The sequence below is a fragment of the Chamaea fasciata genome, unplaced genomic scaffold (assembly GCF_029207755.1).
Source record: "Chamaea fasciata isolate MVZ Bird 193981 ecotype frontalis unplaced genomic scaffold, bChaFas1.0.hap1 SCAF_7, whole genome shotgun sequence".
Taxonomy (NCBI): domain Eukaryota; kingdom Metazoa; phylum Chordata; class Aves; order Passeriformes; family Sylviidae; genus Chamaea; species Chamaea fasciata.
Window position 1 is genome coordinate 3,787,046 of NW_027094092.1, and position 19,058 is coordinate 3,806,103.

At 42.1% G+C, this 19,058-nt stretch overlaps 1 protein-coding gene across 6 annotated transcripts in view; it reads left to right on the top strand.

The window, feature by feature from the left end:
- WT1 (WT1 transcription factor) overlaps positions 1 to 14,299 on the top strand; it is a 45,685-nt gene extending 31,386 nt beyond the window's left edge. For 2 of the 6 annotated variants that reach the window (XM_066187251.1, XM_066187249.1), the window contains exons 6-9: positions 1,205 to 1,355; positions 7,597 to 7,686; positions 8,515 to 8,607; positions 12,035 to 13,420. In XM_066187251.1, coding sequence (XP_066043348.1) covers positions 1,205 to 1,355; positions 7,597 to 7,686; positions 8,515 to 8,607; positions 12,035 to 12,156 — 456 coding nt within the window. In that variant the 3' untranslated portion in view covers positions 12,157 to 13,420. Of the gene's footprint in view, positions 1 to 1,204; positions 1,356 to 7,596; positions 7,687 to 8,514; positions 8,608 to 9,481; positions 9,866 to 12,034; positions 13,421 to 13,517 lie in introns of those variants that run through there. The other 4 variants (XM_066187250.1, XM_066187247.1, XM_066187248.1 and 1 more) reach the window with 4 other exon arrangements.
- The last annotated feature ends 4,759 nt before the right edge of the window (positions 14,300 to 19,058 follow it).

Here is a 19,058-nt window from a genome sequence, read left to right on the forward strand (position 1 = left end):
AAGCCATTGAACTCCAATAAGATTTCTTTCTGGCACAGTCACCTAAAATTGCTCGTCTCTTCTTCTGGAACACGTCTGCAAGGCAATATTCCTTACCAGCTTCTCAGGATGGTCCAAAATACCTGATCCAGTTCCCAGCTTCTAGCTCCAATCACTCTGGCCATGTGAAGCCTCTGTGGTTATGATGGACTATATCTAATAACTCCATATATGAAAGTGTTAGATGACATTTGGCTTTTACCTGTTTCTGAAACGTTACTAATTTAAGCGTATTTCCTTAAAATGAAATATGTGATTGTTTCCTAATAACTAAGTAATTAGTGAATATTTGAGAGGAAGTTACCATTCATGGGAGTTCCTTTCCTCCCTTTCTGAGACAGTCATATCATTATGAAACACCCCTGTTAAAAAGATGAACCTTGTTAAAACTGATGGCAAAGTCATTACAGAATAGCTGTCTCTTCTGTGTTGCTCTGTGTTGTCATACATCAGTGTTTTTAGATAGCATCTTTTCTCCTTTTCCTTTCCTGGGTAGTTTAGCAAGTCATTATTCAGTGGCAAGCTCTCAGAAACAGGCTCCTGAGCCAGCTTTTGTTGAGTGAATAAAAGTAAATGTTCGACATTGTTTGAGGAAATTAATTATCCCAGAAGGAGGAGATCATCTTTGATGGAACATTGTGACAGTGGCCAAAATGCATTAAGGCTGAACTATTCACCAGCTCCATCTAGACAGTTGTTTTTGTTTTGTTGGTAGTCAGTTTGTGTTAATCCAAGACATCCATTTCCTTGTCCTTTAACTTCATATGAGTATTTTCAATAAAAAGTATTTAAAATACTCCTCCGGCTCATGCTCTTACCTTTCACCCCAGTATTAACTTAAAATTATGTGGCAATGAGAACTCTGCCAGGACTGTGTGGTTGCACATGAGGTCAGAGAGTGGGCCATTCAGTCTCACATGCAAACACTGGCGAGATAATTCACTAAGCAGAGTTCACTGTGCTTCCCCTTCGGATAACTTTCACACTCTGCAAAGAAGCAATTAAGGCGCACGAAGGTTGTTGACGTAGAATGCGACAAAATTTCCTGTTTCCAGTATGGTCTATCTAAGTACCTGCTTGTCCTGGGGAGGTGTTGAGTGACCTGAATGTGTGAAGTCAGAGCTGAGCACACCCAGGTGGCCTCAGCAGGTCTCTGTCGTTGCAGGACGTCCGGCGCGTGCCCGGAGTGGCTCCGACCATCGTGCGGTCGGCGAGCGAGACGAACGAGAAGCGTCCCTTCATGTGTGCCTACCCTGGCTGCAACAAGAGATACTTCAAGCTGTCCCACTTGCAGATGCACAGCAGAAAGCACACTGGTGGGTATCAATCACAGCACAGCAGAGTGGGCAGGGGCGGGGTTTGAGATACCGCAAGGGGCAAGAAATGCTCTGCCAGGTCAGGGAGCACGAGAATCCATCAGGTGAGTGAGCGCGTGCTCTGACAGCTGGGCAACCCCTCCTTGTCATCTGGCAACCCCTCTTTTGGAGCTGAAGGCTCCCAGGATCTAGCTAAGAAAAACACACAGCAAGTAGGCCACCTCCCTCCCCCTCTTACTATTAGAGGGCTGTGAGTTGTTTTCTCTTTAAATTTTTCTTTTCCTTCTTTCCCCCCTCGTTTGGGACCATTGAATCTCACTCCAAATCTCACCTAATGTTAATTATTAGGAAGTTTCCTCTGCAAAAGGAACCCAGACATTCAGCGTCCTCTGGTTCTCCTGCACAGATCTTTTCTAGCTGGCGATGTAGGTGGGAATTTGCAAGTAGGTTCCCTGCTATGGGATCTTTCCATGAAGAACTGAGCCTTTACCCAGTCATTTGTAGGCTAATGTCTGCATTCTCTCTGAGTTCAGGAAATGGGACCTCAAAATGTGAAATCAAATGCGCTGCTGCACCTCTCCAAAGAGTAAACAGAGTTATTCCCCCTATTGGGGGATCTATGGTGTTGGATGTGTAATATTATGAGATATCTTTAGATCTGTTCCTCATGGATTTTTAAATTCTTTTTTTTTTTTTTTTGATTGCCTCTCATATTTTTATTTAGAAAGTTCTATCTGTGCTTACCTAGAAGTCTGTGGGTGTAATCTGTAAATACGGATTTTCCATTAACCATTGATATGATGGAAGATCAAAGGAATGAAAGAGAACAGGAAGGCAGCCCATGCTGGGCGGCCTAGCAGATTGTCTAACATTTCACAGAAGATAGTTGCAGTCTTCTCCTTTTGGAGACCATTAGGTCAGTAAATTGTGTAAAATGGGAGAAATGCACTCAAAGCATTTTTAATTAATGAGTGGGCAAGTCAGACAATATTGAGACAGCTGTCTTCAGAGCTGCTGAAATTAAAAATTTAAGATACTTCCGACTGAAAGTGAAAGTTCATCTTTAGAAAGTAAGGTCTACAGAAATACTATTATATTTCCTATAAATAAATTTGAATCCCGAACATTTGAAAATCTTTAAAGGCCATTAAATTCAGCATTTTTCTCCATTATGCCTAAACAGTTCTGAATTTTTCTCGTCATCGCTATTTCCTTCATTCCTAAATTCCTAAAACACTCCGTGTTTTAGCAGTCATTATTTTTTTGTTCTGGTCCTGTAAATTTTATTCCATTTAGTTGCTTGGCTTTCCCAGTATTGTTTCTGGACCAACCAAAAGGACTTCAACTTACGTACGTTATGTTTTTTCCTTAGCTGCAGAAGATTTTTAATATTATATCATATATAATATAGGCTTGTAGAGTCAGAAAACCCCCAAAAGACATAGAGGATAGGCCTCAGTCTAACACCCCAGAGAGGTCTTCTGCCATTGTCTTTGAGGCCATACAGGCCTCTCCTCTGGTTCATGCTGCAGTGGAACAGGGTAGAGGAAAAAACACTTTTCCCCCCTCAAACACTTTTTCTGTACAGGTGGGCACAGATCCTTCTGCACACACATATGTTGACGGCAAAAATTTTTTACTTCTCAAATCTTTGCAAGTTTCTTTCCATAAGAGGCCAGCTTGTTTCCCAAAGCTTGTGTTTGCTGATACCAGCATTGCTGTGTAAGGTTTTGAGGCTGGTTGCAGCTGAAGAGAGGAAGCAAGGGATGGTGCACTGCTGGAGTGAAAATTGCTTGGGTAGCTTGCCTGGCTGATGCATTCAGCTTTAGGAGCAGAAGGGATTTTTTTCTCTTTATCATCTGGCAGGGTTTTGTCCTCAGCCCATTGAATGGGTACTAGACATTTCCTATTATTATGACCTGGGATTTCTACTTACCAAATTCCCAGCCGCTGTAGAGGATTAGAATGTGATGCTCTTCATTTCCTGTCTCCTCCTGTGGTCTGTCAGTCCTAGATTTTGGGAGGGTTTGGTGAACTGTGGGAGCATCTGGAGGGGATAATTTCCCAGTTATCATATTTTCCTGGCTGTTTGATGTGTGGATGGTCTGGACTTAGTGGCCATGAAGGTTTTCCTCTGCAATACTCTTCAGGAGCCCTGGGCAGTCAAACCCACTGTTGTGATGCAGATCCACTTCCTTTGCAACCTCATGGGTTTGTCTAATCCTGACTTTTTTCTCGTGCGGGCCAAAAGAAAAATTTGGAACCAGTTTTCTCCAAAAAGAATGTGGTTGTGTTTGTAACACCTCTCCTAATCAAACAAAAGAATTTATTAATCTTCCTGTAAGGTGGTTCTGGACTCACCCATGGATTTGAAGCTCTTCCACCTTATGCTATCTTAGTGTAGTGGTCGGTCAGTGGTTTTGGTCATTTTTTAAATGATGAACACATGATTTGAAATCAAGCTGTTACATATATACTGTATTAAACTAACAGATTGTGTCTTTGCAGGATATTTTTTGCTGTAGATGATATTTTTTATTTCTATAATAGATACGTACAAAGGACTGGCTCATCAGATCTTCCATCCTTCTTTCCCAGTTGCTGTATTGCAAAACCAAGCAAGGACCTGAAACACAAAGTTGGATTCTGTAATCAGTTTTAACCAATGTTTCAAATAGCCTTAGTTGAAAATATGTTAACACTTTGTACCCTCCGAGGCTGCTTATCTGTTCTTAACAATGCCTTTATTGAAACATGTACGGCCAAAAAAGCTTTTTTCTTATCTTGGTGTATTTTGCTGCAGCAGATAGGTTTCTGAAGGGAAATGCAGAAATACATCTAACTTTTCAACTTTTCAGCAAATAATGTGAGTTGTCATTCTGTGGCAGGCTTCAGGCGCTTCCTTGCAGAAACAAATTGATGTCTAGACCTCCATAAATTTCACTTCTGGTGGAAGCATCAGCATTCTTGCCAGAGACCCTTTGGGTTCAGTGCCACTCGTTGGATTTATCCTAACACAAAGCTGAGCAGGTTTGCAGAGAGAAAATCCTCTGCCTGTTTGCCAGGGATATTCTTTAGCCTAAAAAGGCTCAGCTGCAGGTATGATCTGCAATGGAGTTTAAGAATCTGCACATCAGGAAGGTTGTCCTTTATGGTAGGGTGTCAGGCTATATCCTTTCTACAGCATAAAAAAAGTATACTTAGGTATCTAAGGTACAGGATTAGTTTCAGAATAGTAATGTCATGTCACACATATGGTGTGAAGACAACAGAAAATGTTGACTCTAAATGCTCCCTACAAAATAAATAAACGTGTTTTGTGTGAGTTTGCTAAAGCAAATTATATTGAATAAAAATGTAGAATTAGCAAGGCAAAGTTGTAATCATGGCCCTTGTTTGGTTAAGCGGGTACACTTAGACAGGAAAAGGGGTTTAAATTGGTCAAGGCCTTGTAGATCAGCCTTCAGATTCTCATTCACACTTGGAGTCTCTGGTTTCAAAATCAGCCTCCTTTTCTCATCTCATGTGTTCTTGTTAGTGACAGGCTTTTACTCTCGCAGAACTCCTTAATTAACAGCAATGACTGTGAATGTTTTGTGCAACTCCTACAGCAGTAGAATTTTCTGTTTTCCCATGCACCTGAGCAAGTGAATTTGCTCCAGAGAAAATGTGCACACTTCCCTTAGTTTAAGTTAACTGCTTTTGACAAAATCAGTTCGTTTTATTAGAAACATTTACTGCAATATGTGCAAAAGCAGATTCACGCTTGTTTTACAATACTTGACCTTTTTATTAAAAAAAAAATTCTTAATTATTAAAGACATGCCATTCCCTCTACCCTCTCTCATCTTTATTATTTCATTATGCACTAAGTTCAGCCTTTCTTTTGCATGCCCTCTTTCAGTGGTGTAAGGAATCATGTCTCAGGTAGAAGGACTGGTGAAGCTTCAGCTGCATCTCTCCAAAAATCTGCTTTGTTTTGTGTGTGTTCCCATAAGAAGGTGACAGCATTACTGGATATTTTCATATGTAGAGAGACTTTGGCCTTTTACTGGAGAGGATTTGATGGGCCTGGGGAAATGAGACACTCTCACTGTGGGAATTTAATGGGGTACTAACAGGCTTTTGCTAATCTGGGATGTTTGTGTTGTCCTGTTCTGAGGAAATTTATGGGAGCTCACAGGCATGTGACAGCTTTGGCAGCTGACACAGAACATGTAGAAGGAAAGGGAAATTTGGATTTCTGTCTAAATGTTGTGCCTCTTTTTGTTTATTTGCTTTTTTGTTTTCTTCCCAGCGTCATCATATCCCTATGTAAACATTCTAGATTGCCTCCTTTAATATCTGCATGGGTTAAACCTGACTTTAATTTAATCAAGATTATATTCCAAAGGATTTAAAGAAATACTTTCATGTGCATGCTATCAGACCCTCTATGCTGTTTTATTCCAATACCTCCTTAAGCATCTTCTAAGTTCGTATTGCAATTAGCAGACAATCATCCTGTCACTGCATTCTGCTCTGCTGACATCCCCCCTCTTAAATCTGCCAGAGGGCTGAATTCCTTGGAAGTAAGTGGTTTCTGAAAAGCAGGCACCCCCAGGGAGTCCTTGCGGTCAAAGTGTATGGAACTATTTCAAACACCTGTGGCAACTTTAATCTCTTATGCTAATAAATTAAGCACAGCAGACATAGAAATTGTCCACACCTAGGTTTGAGAATCAGTAAACTCCTTGGGGTGTCTGTCACAGGAAGTTAGCTTGTTCTTGCAGATTTAGTTGCTTTTGTAAAATTTTTGTTTTAGCTACACCAGGATGAATTTGGAATGCTCTCCTTAATACGCTGCTTATTCTCTGTCACCTGGATCAAAAGGCATCTGCTTTAAACTAAACTGCTTTGTTCTGGTGTCTCAGAACACCAGGGCAACCAGAACGCATTTCCTCATTACAGTAGAATCAGACACGCAGACCCCCGCAAGGAGGGTTTATCAAAGCGATACGTTTTGAAAGTTAAACAGAGAGAAATCAAACCCGCTGCCTGCTCCAGGTGGTGTTTTCCTGTAGGCTCTTCCCACAGGAGCTTTGGTTTACATCTCAGCTTCCCACAGCAGACAGAGCAGGTCTCAGCTGCTCCCGTGTGTCCCTCCCAGATAAAGCCCAGGATCCTCCCAGCTTTTGCTCCTGCTCGTGCCGAGGCTCTGGAACCAGACTTTACGTGGGCATAAATGTGATGATTTCTGAGGCTTCAGCAGGATTCCAATGTTGTGCAAAGGGACCTTAGTTTAGAAGTAAGTCAGACCTGGAAGATCATCGAGCACCTCCTGTAACAGCATAAGGATTGTTTTGGCTTAACTTGGCCGAATTTCCCCACCTCGGTGCTCTGCTACCCACTGACAGTGTTTCCCTCTTTTGTCAAGGCTCCTCAGGTGTTGGATTTCTTTCTGTATGTTTATGGTGAAGTCCTTTGCATTGAAATCCATGTCCACTTGAGACACTGAATTATAAGGATTTCTTTTTCAAAAAAAAAACTCAGGATCTTTTCATCCCAGAGAAATCCCACCCTGAGGATCTCTGCTGAACTACATGGGAGAAGGGGAAGAGTTTATATTTACATGAGGCTTCGCAATAAATAATTCATGGCTTTGCCTGTGGGAGCTGTGCAGCTATGTGAGAAATTCCATTTAATGGCGCTTCATGGAAGAAACCTAATTTGTGTTTTGGGGAAGAATATGTCTTTTTCTGAGGTTGAATTTTTTGCTCAGTTTTTTTTGTAATTAATTTAATGTGGTTGAAACCGTCACCTATGTGGATAGAACTGATTTAGTTTTTGCTTTGAACCCAATTCAGTTCAAACTGTGAGTTGTTCCTCTGTATGAATTATGTGCTGCTGAAACAGGTGGAAAGGGTTTAATGGGGTTTTAAGAGAAATATAAACCAAGACATTCCTGTTTTTTCCAGCAGAAAAAAAAAATAAAAATCACTCAGTTGGAATTTTTTTGCACTTTAACCTAAGAGACTATTTTCTCAGAGGGAGCAGATTCAGTGTCAGTGTCAATGCAGTAGAATTATGCCAGCCTTTCCAACAGAGTTGTATGGCTTTATGACAAATCAGTCCTGCTGCGCCACCAGACTGTTTGAGACTGCAGAGAAGTCTTTCAGAGCAACACGTTTCATCTTCTGGTTCAGCTTGAGGTGTCTTCTCATTTTGCCACAAGTTCTGACAAGCTGTTTTTCCTCTCTAGGTGAAAAACCTTATCAGTGTGATTTTAAAGACTGTGAACGAAGATTTTCTCGTTCAGACCAACTCAAAAGGCACCAAAGACGACACACAGGTTGGTGGACAAGACTTGCCTACTAGAGTTCATTTGTATACGGGAATTGCGATCCTGAAATACTCCTGAACTTCTTTCTATTTTTCTGATGTTGTCTGCTCATAAAACCAAATTCTTGACATTAATTTTAGGAGAGGGTGGTTGCTAGGTTTTTTAACTGGCCTTTAGCCCTACTGTGGTTGTTTTGGTGACTTTTACATCCTGACACCATCTTTTGAAACTTTCATAATGAAACTGTTTTCTCTATCCTCTGTGCCCAATATAGAGAATATGTTGTGTCTAAAGTGAAACAATTCTGCAAGAAAAATTGGCCAATGTGTAAAATTTCCCCAAGACCTATGTGTCGTGTAAAGTAGTAGTGTGAAGTAAGTTAAACCTATTGGGAGCACATGAAAAGAAATTTCTGCATCTTGGTTTTTCTTGTGTCCTGTTTGCTCCTTCAGGATACCCACCGTGCCAAACCACAGGGTCAGGGTTAGTGATGTTTGCAGATCTTCCTTGGTGCAATGGTTTAAGTGAGGTTTGTTTATGATGGAGCTGTTCAGATGCTTCAAACTCAAGCGCTGGGAGAGGAGGTTACAAGGGGTGGTGGCCTCATTAATGACTAATTTTCTGTTATGTGTAAGCACAGAGCAAGGACGAGTAGTTACAGTAACTAGAAAAAAAAATACAAAAAAACCCCCCACCAACCAACCAACCCAAAAACCCCCCCCCAAAACAAAACAAAAATCCATGCTTTTGAAACTTCAGAAATATCTGATATCATTCACCCTTTCAAAAACGTTGGGACATAAGAATAGATTTTTTTTTTTTTTTTTTGGCTCTTAGGTGTGAAACCCTTTCAGTGTAAAACCTGCCAGAGAAAGTTCTCCCGATCCGACCATCTGAAGACTCATACCAGGACTCATACAGGTAAAACAAGTGCGTAAACTTTTCTTCACATTTATATTTCTTTTTTTAATTATTTTTAATTTTAAATCAATGTTGTTGTAAATTACATGATTAGAGAGTGTCCTAACCAGGATTTAAATATTTGAAACAGCAGAAAAATTTCAGAGTGTGCTGATTTTTCAGTGTGGCTGTTTTCCCCAGGCATGATAGTCACTTTTCACAAAGGGATTTAGGTGATTTTAGAAGCTATGCTTTCTTCCTTCGTGTTTAAAGAAATTTCAGCTTGGCAAAATAAATTTTGTCAGCTATTATGAAATGAGCATCATGGTCTCAGCCCACAAATGTCAAGTTGATCTACTGCCTTTACTGCAAAAACCCTACAAGACAGAAATTTTAATTCTAGCTTTAGCCAAAGGTCTGTAATCTAAAGTATTCGTGCCTACTCATGCTTCTCCCAAGTGTCAGTTGAGCCTAATGCAGGATAGCACGGCAAAGCTCTTGCTGTTGCTGCTTGTACTGTAATCTCTCCAGCAGATAAAAGCAGTGCCTTTTGCAAACTCACACTGGCAGACACTAAAGTAAAAGCTTACTCAAATATTCAAGGACCCTTTTTTTTTTTTTGTAGAAACCGTAGTATTTCATATTAATACATGGGGGGGGGGGGGGGGGGAAGAGGCCATTTTAGTCTACTCTGCCCTCACATAAATGTAAACACCATTAAGGAGCAACTGCAGCAACCTCTGTATTTTAATTTTAAGTTGTAGAATTAGTCCTATGTACTGACATTTGCTGTTCCTTCTGCTATGTATGCAGTGTTTTTACCAAGTAATTGTTTACCGAGCACTTTGGCATGTTGTTGGATGTCACGGTGTTTTCCATACTGGTGTTAACCTTTTAAATTCAGTCTCTGTACAGATGGACAAGGAGCCTGAAAATCTTTTTCTCCCTGCTAAGAATTCTTTTTTCTCTTCTGGACCATAAAAACACACATTTCAGACTTCCAAAAATAAAAGAGAAATTTTAATAAAGGAAATGATTCACCTGAGAACAATGGCATTTTCTGTGGCTCTGGCCAAATAAATGCTTCACCCAATGGCCACATCTACACTTGCAATCTGCAAATGGCAAAGGCTGTGTTCCTGGGTTGTCCCCGTGGCCCTGTTGAGCTGCAGGGTCTGGGTCTCTGTGCATTTGCATGAAGAAAGATGTTTTCTTAACCAGCAAGAGGTAATGTTCTGGGAGAGACAAAATGGCAAGTGGTTGTAACATGCTGGCAAGCTGGGATAAACTACATTCCCCATCACATTTCATTGCTAACTGATCTGCTAATTCAGGACTTGCATGACTCCAGTAATTTTTTTCCGCCCAGATTAGCTGCGGTGAAGAACTTGCTCTCTTTTTTGCTAGTGAAGTTCCTCTCCCTGTCCTAGTTCCCCATGGCTCCTGGTGACCTGAGCGCCACAGACGTTGCTGTGGGTTTGCTACCTGCCACTGGCACAGGATGTTATGGAGCCACTCCTGACAACACTTTTGGATGTGTCAGCTCCTGAGGGGGACGAGCACGAGTGGTGGGTGGGGATTTTTCATCTCCACCTTGCCCCGCAGCTTCATTCCTCTTTCTTTCTCGTAGTCCCTAAATTTTGTGACAAAGCACCTGGCTCAAGTTAACTTGCTCCGTGTTAAATCTTGAGGAAGCAAAGCACAGGTGGCTTCCATGTAATTCCATCCTAATTTTAAGTCAACTGCCAAAGATTCAGGGATTTTCGTTTGTTAAGATTCAGAGATTTTTTTTTTTTTGTTCACAAGCAATTTCAGTGTGACAGCGATCTTTGCTTGTTAAAAGCAAAAAAAAAAACAAAACCCCAAAACCCCACCAAAAACAAAACCCAAAAAACCAACAAACAAACAAAAAACGAAGGAAGTTTTATCCATCCATAGCCACGTTTAGCAATGGAAATGTGGTTCCTGATATCTGCATCATGAAGCTGTTCAAAGTAATTGATGCCCAGCACAGAACTAATAGAAATTGCTTCCCCCTTGTTGGGAGAGGACTACCAGGATTGCTTGTGAAGGATTGCAGTGGAACTGTGCTGCTGTTACTGTGGGAGTTCTGTGAGAGGCTGGGCAGTTACAGACACCTCGCCTCAGTTCACAGGATGGTTTTGCTAATGCTGATGAAAGGAGACCTGTTCATATAATCTGTGGGTTTTGACCTGATCAATTTTTTCCCACACTCTTTTATGCACCCATGGGAGATAGTTGATGCTTTTGCCAGCATCTACGCTAAATGGATAAAGTAGATTTTAGGCAATCCCCTCCCACCTAAAATGCCTCTCATGGGAGTTTGCAAACAGAAATACACATTTATGCAAATCCCCTTTTGTCTGAATTTGGATTTGGTTTGTGAAATGCCCGAAGCGTGAGGTAAATAAGAAGAGAAGATGCCTGGGTGAGGCTGTACCACCCCAGCACGTCTGGAGTGTGTTAGAGAGGACGAGGTGTGTAAACAGCATTGAAGAGCCCAGCCCCAGAGCTGAACATACTTTAAAATATTGCATTTATTTTGAGGGGGAGAAAAAAAAAAAAAAGAAAATGAAAAAAAAAGAAGCGTGAGTCACCGGGCACTGCTCTGAGCTAATGAAAGCATTCCATCAGCATTCCTGCGGCATCAGAAACACAGCCTGAAATTCCTCTTACACATTGTAGGGAATCAAGAGACCAGGTTAAGCAGTTAAAAAGTGGTGGCATTTCTTGTTAAATTTGAACGCGCTTTGCTTGGAGTTATTTGTAGTGAATATTATGCACATGAAAATGTTAGAAAAATGCTATTTTGAGCAATTGACACCTCCCATCGATGTGAATCCACTTTATTTAGATAGTAGTGGAAAACTTAGAGTCTGGCTCAGCAGACTCCATGCTGAACTCTGTTGCTTTTACCATATTCACTTACACTCACCAGTTTCAAAGAACTTCAGCCAAAACCCGTTGAATTAGCTGGAAAAAAGCCTCCCCTTGACTGGAGGTCAAGCTCTAAAAAGTCACTGACAGTTTCCACAGTGACTAACAGTAATGTCTGCACCACTGCCCGAGGTGTGACTGAAGCTTGTGTGAATGCCAGAGTGACTTTGAAACTCGGTCATTTGAGAGCTAAGAGGAGCACAATCATGGCAACGCGGTGTTCAGCAAGGGCCTGTCCTCAGGAATGAACCACTGCAAAGTGTTCTACATCCCCTGAAAAGGCTGTTGTTAAACATCAGCTGAGGCAGAGGTAGGAAAGCACCGAACGCTGATGTGGGCAGAGGTTGGGGGCACTCCCACGCCCTCTCAGGACAGCCCAGGGTGTCTTTCCTCCTGACAGGGGCTCTGCCTGCTCCTCACAGCCCCGCAGAAAGAAAACAAACAGCAGTGTCTCAGATGAGCTGTATGCTCAGCTAATAACAGGGTGTTTTGTTAACAGGTGAAAAGCCTTTCAGTTGCCGGTGGCCCAGCTGTCAAAAAAAATTTGCCAGGTCTGATGAATTAGTTCGTCACCACAACATGCACCAGAGGAACATGACTAAACTGCAGTTGGCCCTTTAGACAGTTCAAACAAGTGAAAAAACCAGATGGGACATTATAAGCTACTGCAAACTTGCTCAGCCATCCTCGATCACCTCTGTCAGAGAGCTGCAGCTGTCTTCGCATCCTATTTGACACAAGTTAACTAAACCGTAGGATTCTGCTCAGCCTTGCCTTCCATTTGGAGCTACACAAGTTCCTATTCAATAAGTTCAAGAGATATTTACTTGTGGTTTTGTACAAAAGTAGGCGAGATTGCCACAGTTTCAAGATTACTATAAACTGTGCTTAGCTTTCATGCCTGTCTCCACCTTTTTTGTGTTATTTTCACTTGAACTTTTCTAGGTACAAATTACTGTACCTTTTTAATTCCTGCAGTGGGTGGGATGATTCCTCCCTGTTGAAGGTTAGCTCTGCTCTTACACCATCCCTGCATATGCTGAGGTTCCTGAATGCTAGTACAGCTTTCCTCACAAAACGAAGGAATGGTCACCTGAGATACTTCTGGTAACTTTTGTACTCGTGCTGCCAAAGGGCAGACTTTTAGAGCTGGAAGCTCTGCTTTTGAATTTCACAAGTCAAACCTTTTTTTAAAGGTTGTCTTTCTAGAGCAGCTAAAGCCAGATGAACCAGAGCCTCTCTGTACAGAAAATAAGAACCTTACCATTAAGTTAACTTGGTTTTTAAGAATTGCATAGTTGAACCCTCAAAACTGTTTTGTCTGTCAGTTAGCTCTCTACTTTTCTCTCTCTCTTTTTAACGTATTGGTTTAAATTTATTCAATCATGAGATGCGTAGATCTCCTTTACACAAAACTAATTGCAATCATTGTAGACATTTGGGGTTTGTTTACAGTGTAAAGCCACGCTGGTTATGTGGCTAGCAAGCTGTATAAACTTAAAACTGAACTTCTAATGGGGCTGGTCCAGGATCTCCATTAACAGATTACTCTTAAGATAAGTAACTTAAAAAAGACTCTTTGTCAAGTATATGTGAAAAAGACATTATTAGTGTAAGGAAATATATTATTTCAGGGTTTTGGGAGGAGGGGTTTATTATTTACTTTTAATTGCTTGAAATGGTGTGTATATATATATATCTGATAATGTATTGCTCTTAGACATCTCCAATTAGAAAATGTATAAATATTAGAAGCATCACTGTTCTGATGTTGTTGCTGTTACAAACTATTGATAACACTAAGAATGTAACCTGCATTTTTCACTGAGCTTTCAATTAAAGCCCATTCAAAGAGAAACAAATGAGAGTCCAACAGATGTCTTGTTTCATGTCTGGTATTAAATTTCAAATGCCCTGTCCAATAGTATCCTTTTTTTTTTTTTTTTTTTTTTTTTTTTTTTTTTTTTTTTTTGTATATAAAGGTACCACCAGCACTGATGACCACTAGTTAACCTGTCCAGGTCTTGACCACAATTTATCCATCTCACTTGGGAATCATACTGGCAGCAGAAAACAGTGTCAAGTTTCATATTGTGCTATAAAGCAGTTGCTTCAATCGTTTCGTCTCCCTACCCAACCATTCCTTCTCTTTCGACCTGTGAGATTTGTGCAAGAACTTTATAGAACGAGTAAAACCCCATTTATAAATAGCAGAACTGGCCTTCTGTAGAACTGGGCTGAAACCATAAGCACAGATAACTTCCTAGATTAGGATGTCATAGACTGACTTTTAAGTAAAAGTTAATTTAGGGTTGGGGTGGCTTAAATCAGTTCAGCAGGTTGAAAAAGACAGTCTTTCATAGATGATGAAGTGTGAAAATGAAGATAAAGAAATATTACTGTTTCTTTGTCATCCTGCCTACTTTTCTTTGGAAGTAAGTACAGCCTGCCTCAGCGCCCTTTGCCCTTGCAAAATATTTGTATCTCTTTAGCAAAAATCTTTAATGTATCTTGCCAAGCTTTTTTTCTCTAATGTACACAATGGAGTTCTATGATGGGTTGAGCTTTCTCTCTTAATGTGCAGCTGCATCGTCAAGAAAACTCAACAGTTAATTCTTCAAGTCCTCTTTTTCGCCTGGGTATTGCATCACTGTTAATTACTGTTGGGGTACTGTGACTCATTTGTATCAGTCAACTTTATCTTTTGCTGCCAAAAGACAGCATCTCTCTGGAGAAAATCATAACAAGTGTGGCAAACATCAACTATTTGGAGCGAACGGTGTACATAAAACTGCACAGAATTAAAAAATAAAGCAACTCCTCCGGCTTTCTTGAAAGAAAAGTTCAGCTGCAATAACAATGTCCTCTGATTTACCCAGCAGTTCTCGGCAACTACAAAACAATCTGTTTTTCAGTCTGCACCCAAAATAGAGAGCTGCCACAAGTGTTTATACTAAAAGCCAAAAAAAGAAAAATCAGCCTCCAGTTTTGCCTGCATCAGTCGAACATAAATAAAACTATCTTTTGTGAAATACAACCAAAACTCCACTGCAGCACAGGCCAGACTTCCAGTGACCTGTAAATAGCTACAGCCATGGTTTGCTGCTTGGGGAATCACATGCCTAATAATAATAGTAGATGGCTACAAAAAATGAAGCGTGGCTTGATGAGTGACAGAGCATGTCCTTTTGCTTTTGCTGTCACCACTTTTTCAGTGAAAGACTTACTGCTCCTCTGCTGTTTGATGATCATTATGTCCCCCAACCTGCCAAGCACAGAGAGGACAATGGTAAATGTTTATAAGATTTTTTAAAAAAAATATTCCCATTTATTTTATGGTGTTTGTTATGAGAGGCATTTCATATCTCTGCTTTTCATTTCCCTGTTTTCGGGATTCTACCAGCAAGGTAAGCCACCTTTATGGAAGTGCTTTACTGCGTGAATTTCTCGGAAGCAGCCCCCAGATGCTGGCTCTTGCAGTATGCAATTCCTCCTTTTGGGACACACAGAGATTGATCAACAGGCCGAGTTTCTGTGAGCTTGACCCCCATATGAGGGATGAGGGGGCTGCACTCTATTATACCTTACAAATATCCTCAGCTCTCTGGGAAATTTTCAGTCCCACAATTGATTGAGCAAATCTTTTATGCCTCTGCCCTCTGTTCTTAAACAAAATGGTGACTTAAAATGGTATTTTGGCTGATGGTTAGTGTCTTAGTGGGATTGGCACACTTTTCCTCTCCCGTGGCTTCTACAGCCCCCCTGAATGGAGACTGTTAATTATATAGATAACACTTCTCCTTGTTCTTGCTACTTCATGAGATACAATATGTTGAGTAGGAAAGGGAATGTGAGCTCTTCCCTCTCTGATGGTGTCAACTGGAATTCAAGAGTTGACCTGGACGAATATTTTTGAGGTAGGTGAATCCAGCGAAGCATCTGTCTGCTTAAGGAAAGCATGCCTGCCTGGGTTGTAGCCACACAATCTGCTTCTGGTGCATGTCTTCATGGGTATGGGCTGTGCTGACCAAACAGGAGGTTGCTTCAGTTAGGCAACTCACCTGGAGGCAACCCATCCTTCAGACAGGTGATGATTCCTGTAAGGGAAGTGGGGGGGATGCCTAAAGAAGTAGCTCTTTCCTTCTCTTTCCATGGCGAGTTAAGAAAGTTGTTCATTTCAGAAGCCACTCCAACCAGGCCTATCTGTTTCAGGATGTCAGTAGGATTCATTTCACTGCTCCAACAACCCACCTTACAGCAGCAGGGAACAGTTCCTGAAGATGCAGGTAGGTGCCATAAACCACTGCTTCTTTGTCCTCGCTGCTCCCCAGAAGGGCTCTGAGAAAAGCCTGTTGTGTGCAGCCTGGTTTTGTCATCCATAGGACCTGACAGCAAATCCAGCATGGCAAGCAAGCTGCTCCCTGCACTTTGTCTAAAAGCCCAAGAAAATACTCTGGAGCAGGTTGAGAGGCTGCAGGGAGGCCACAGGTCCTTCCTCCTTGCATGAGGTGGGCACCCAAAGGCCACCAGCAGGCACAGGTGGCACCAGCCGCCAGAGGACATGGGAAAAGTTCTACTGCTCAGTCCTGCTTGAGGCCTGTTTGTAACTTCCCCCTGGGACAAGTAGGGATAATCACCGAAATTGTCCTTGCTTCGGGAAGACCCTCATTCCCCTTCCTGCCCTCCAATTAACAAAAAAGTAATTAAAGGCAGTGCATGCAGTTCGGAATGGCACTAATGGACAAGAATGTGCAGCTGCAATATCTGGGAAGATCCAATAAAAGATTCATTAGGATTCTTTGAGTTATTGGAAGTCCTGATGACACAGGGGAGCCTAATGAAACAGAAGACCTGGTCACAAGAGTGATGAGTTAAAAAAAGCCCAAACCCAAACCCCAACCCCACGGACACCGTTCTAAAAATTAGACAATTAAGAGTAAAACCAGGAATGTAGCCAGAACTATTCCACCTCAAATAATAAACACAAGGATAAGTTGCCAAGCGAGGTCAAAGAAGCAAATGGTAAAGTGAGTTTAAGAGACAGCTAGACACTTTTATGGGGAGAGAGGGGATTGAAGGATACAGTGACAAAACTGGGGGTAGAGTTGAGATAAACCCAGAGGACAGTGGTGGGCCAAGAGCCTCAGAGAGTGCTCGGAGCCCCAGGTGCTCAGCAGAGATGTAGAGCAGCTCTTGGAGTTCAAGGGAGAATTACCAGGGCTCTGGCAGGGTCCTGTGAGGGGTGAAGGGGATCTGCTGGAGCAGTTTGAGAGGAAGGTGGGCCTGGCAGACAGCAGTGGGTGTGCTCTCAATGGGTGTGCTTTCAGTGCACTGATCCTAAGTGCTGCTTTGGTTTCACTAGTGAGATTCCCTGAAAGCTTGCTGAAAAGTAGATTTTTTTAAGAAATCCCGCCCAAGGAGCTTGTCTTGTTGCAAGTTGCCAATGCAAGGCAAAGAAAGAGATGAAAAAAAAAGAAAATTCCAGGAAGAAAACTCCCCCCCCTTTTTTTTTTAACTTTTCATTTTTCATGATAGTCCACTTGTAACATAGGAAAGAAAAGGGTTGACTAGAATACGATTCAAATGAGGCAAAGACAAAATATACAGAGGTTATGCTCTCTGCTTGTACAGAGCTTTGCATACTCTCACGTTGTCAGCACAGCTTGGGTCAATTCCCGGAAAAAAAGCTGGCATAACTTCACATAGCAACATGGTGAAGCCTGGTTTGAAGGGCTTGGCTTGGCCATCTCTGCACTGGTTGGTTCCACCACCACAGCAAGGTGATTAAACGAGGGTGGGGGGAGAACTGAGACCAGCACAGCCAGGGGAAGTAAGCCAGAGAATCAAACAAACAAAGTGCAGTTTTCTGTATAGATTGCAATCCAAACACAAATGCCAGCTTCTGCAGGTAAAAAGAGTCAGCTCTGATACCCCAAAGCACTTTGAGTGGTGAAAGGTGGTTCTCTCTTAGAAGGGACATGTAACATGGACAGAGCTTTGCCAGGTGCTGTAGGAATGGACCAGGAGGAAGACTCTGCCCAAAAGAGACCTCAGGCCACAGAAAAGGCTTTAAAAAGAAATGCTTAAAGGCATGGAAAATCTTGAATGAGAAAGTCTTGTTGCAGGCAGGACTTTCCTGTTCCGGATGACTAAATGACTATCCCATAGGGATAAATATAATTTAATTACATCACTGTTTTCTTCAGTGATGAACTTGTTGCATTCTGAGGAACTGTGGCAGAACCAAGATCCTGATCTGCAAAAATAGGCTGAGCAATAACAGAAGGACATAGCTGACATCCTGACTTGAATGGCTAAATAAATCTGATATAAAACTAACTGTTCTTCCCCAGCATCAAAAAAAAAAAAAAAAAAAGCCGTTTTCATTCAAAGGAGCTCTAAGAAAACACAGGGAACTGAGACACCTTAGTATGGAGGTGCAGGGGAGAAATACAACTGTACTTGTTCTCAGACTGTTGGCTCATTCTCAGATGAGTCATGCCCCAGAACTCCCATCCATTTGAATGAAATGTTGAAAAACATGACCACAAAATATAAAACCCAAGAAAACTAACCTCATTGCCCGGAAAAATCCTGCCCCAGAATTTCTTGGGAAATGGCGTGTCCTCATTCACATGCTCTGTTGGTTCAATAATCACATCTGCCTTATGTTTCCTCCCAGGAAGGTCTCTGACACTTTTAACTCTATCACTGAAGTTTTGAGGTTAAGTTACGGCGTGGCTGCACAGCAAAGGTGCATTGTAAAGGCAAATAGAGGAGTTTTTATTAGCTGTGTGGCCACCACCACAGCCCAGCAGAGCCCTGTCCAGAGCACGAGGGTGGTTTTGCTCCCAGCCATAAGACGGCCTGGCCCAGTGGGATTGCTGACTCTTGGAATGTGGGGCCACCAAGCCCCTGCTGCCGCTGGAGGAGTTTCCAAACTTGCAACAGAAAGTTAAAGCCCTCACAAAGCAGCAGTCGGAGCTGGAGACTCTCAAGTGATGCAACCCCAAATGTAGTTCAGAGCCCACGTGTGCTACTGTGCTGCTGCTGCCACAGTCATGGATTCTATCCCTGTGGCTCTGGGTAACTATTGGCAACCAAAAATTTCCAAAAACCTGGTTGCCTAGGGTGTTCTTCAAAGGCCGACTCCTCTGCTGTCCTTGAGGCTACCTAGGGTGGTGCTTCATGCTCTGAAGGGTGTGTACTCTGAACCACTGCCTGCTTGTCTCCTCGGAACTGTGGCGATGGGTGCTTCTGTTATTAGAAGGAAAAATGACTGAGACACAAGGAAAGGAAAGGTTCCATGGTGCTGGGATGGTTGTGGAGTGGATGGAGCCCTGAGTGAGCTGCTCCCTTCCCAGCTCTGAGCTGCAGGACTTCAGCTTGCCTTGCTCCAGGCTCCCCTTCTGCGAAGCCAGTCTGGGAAGGGTGAGCTGCAGTTTGCAGCACTGAAGGTCATTGCACGGGACAAACAACCTAACAACAGTCCAATATTTCTGAGCTGTATAAATTCCTAGTGT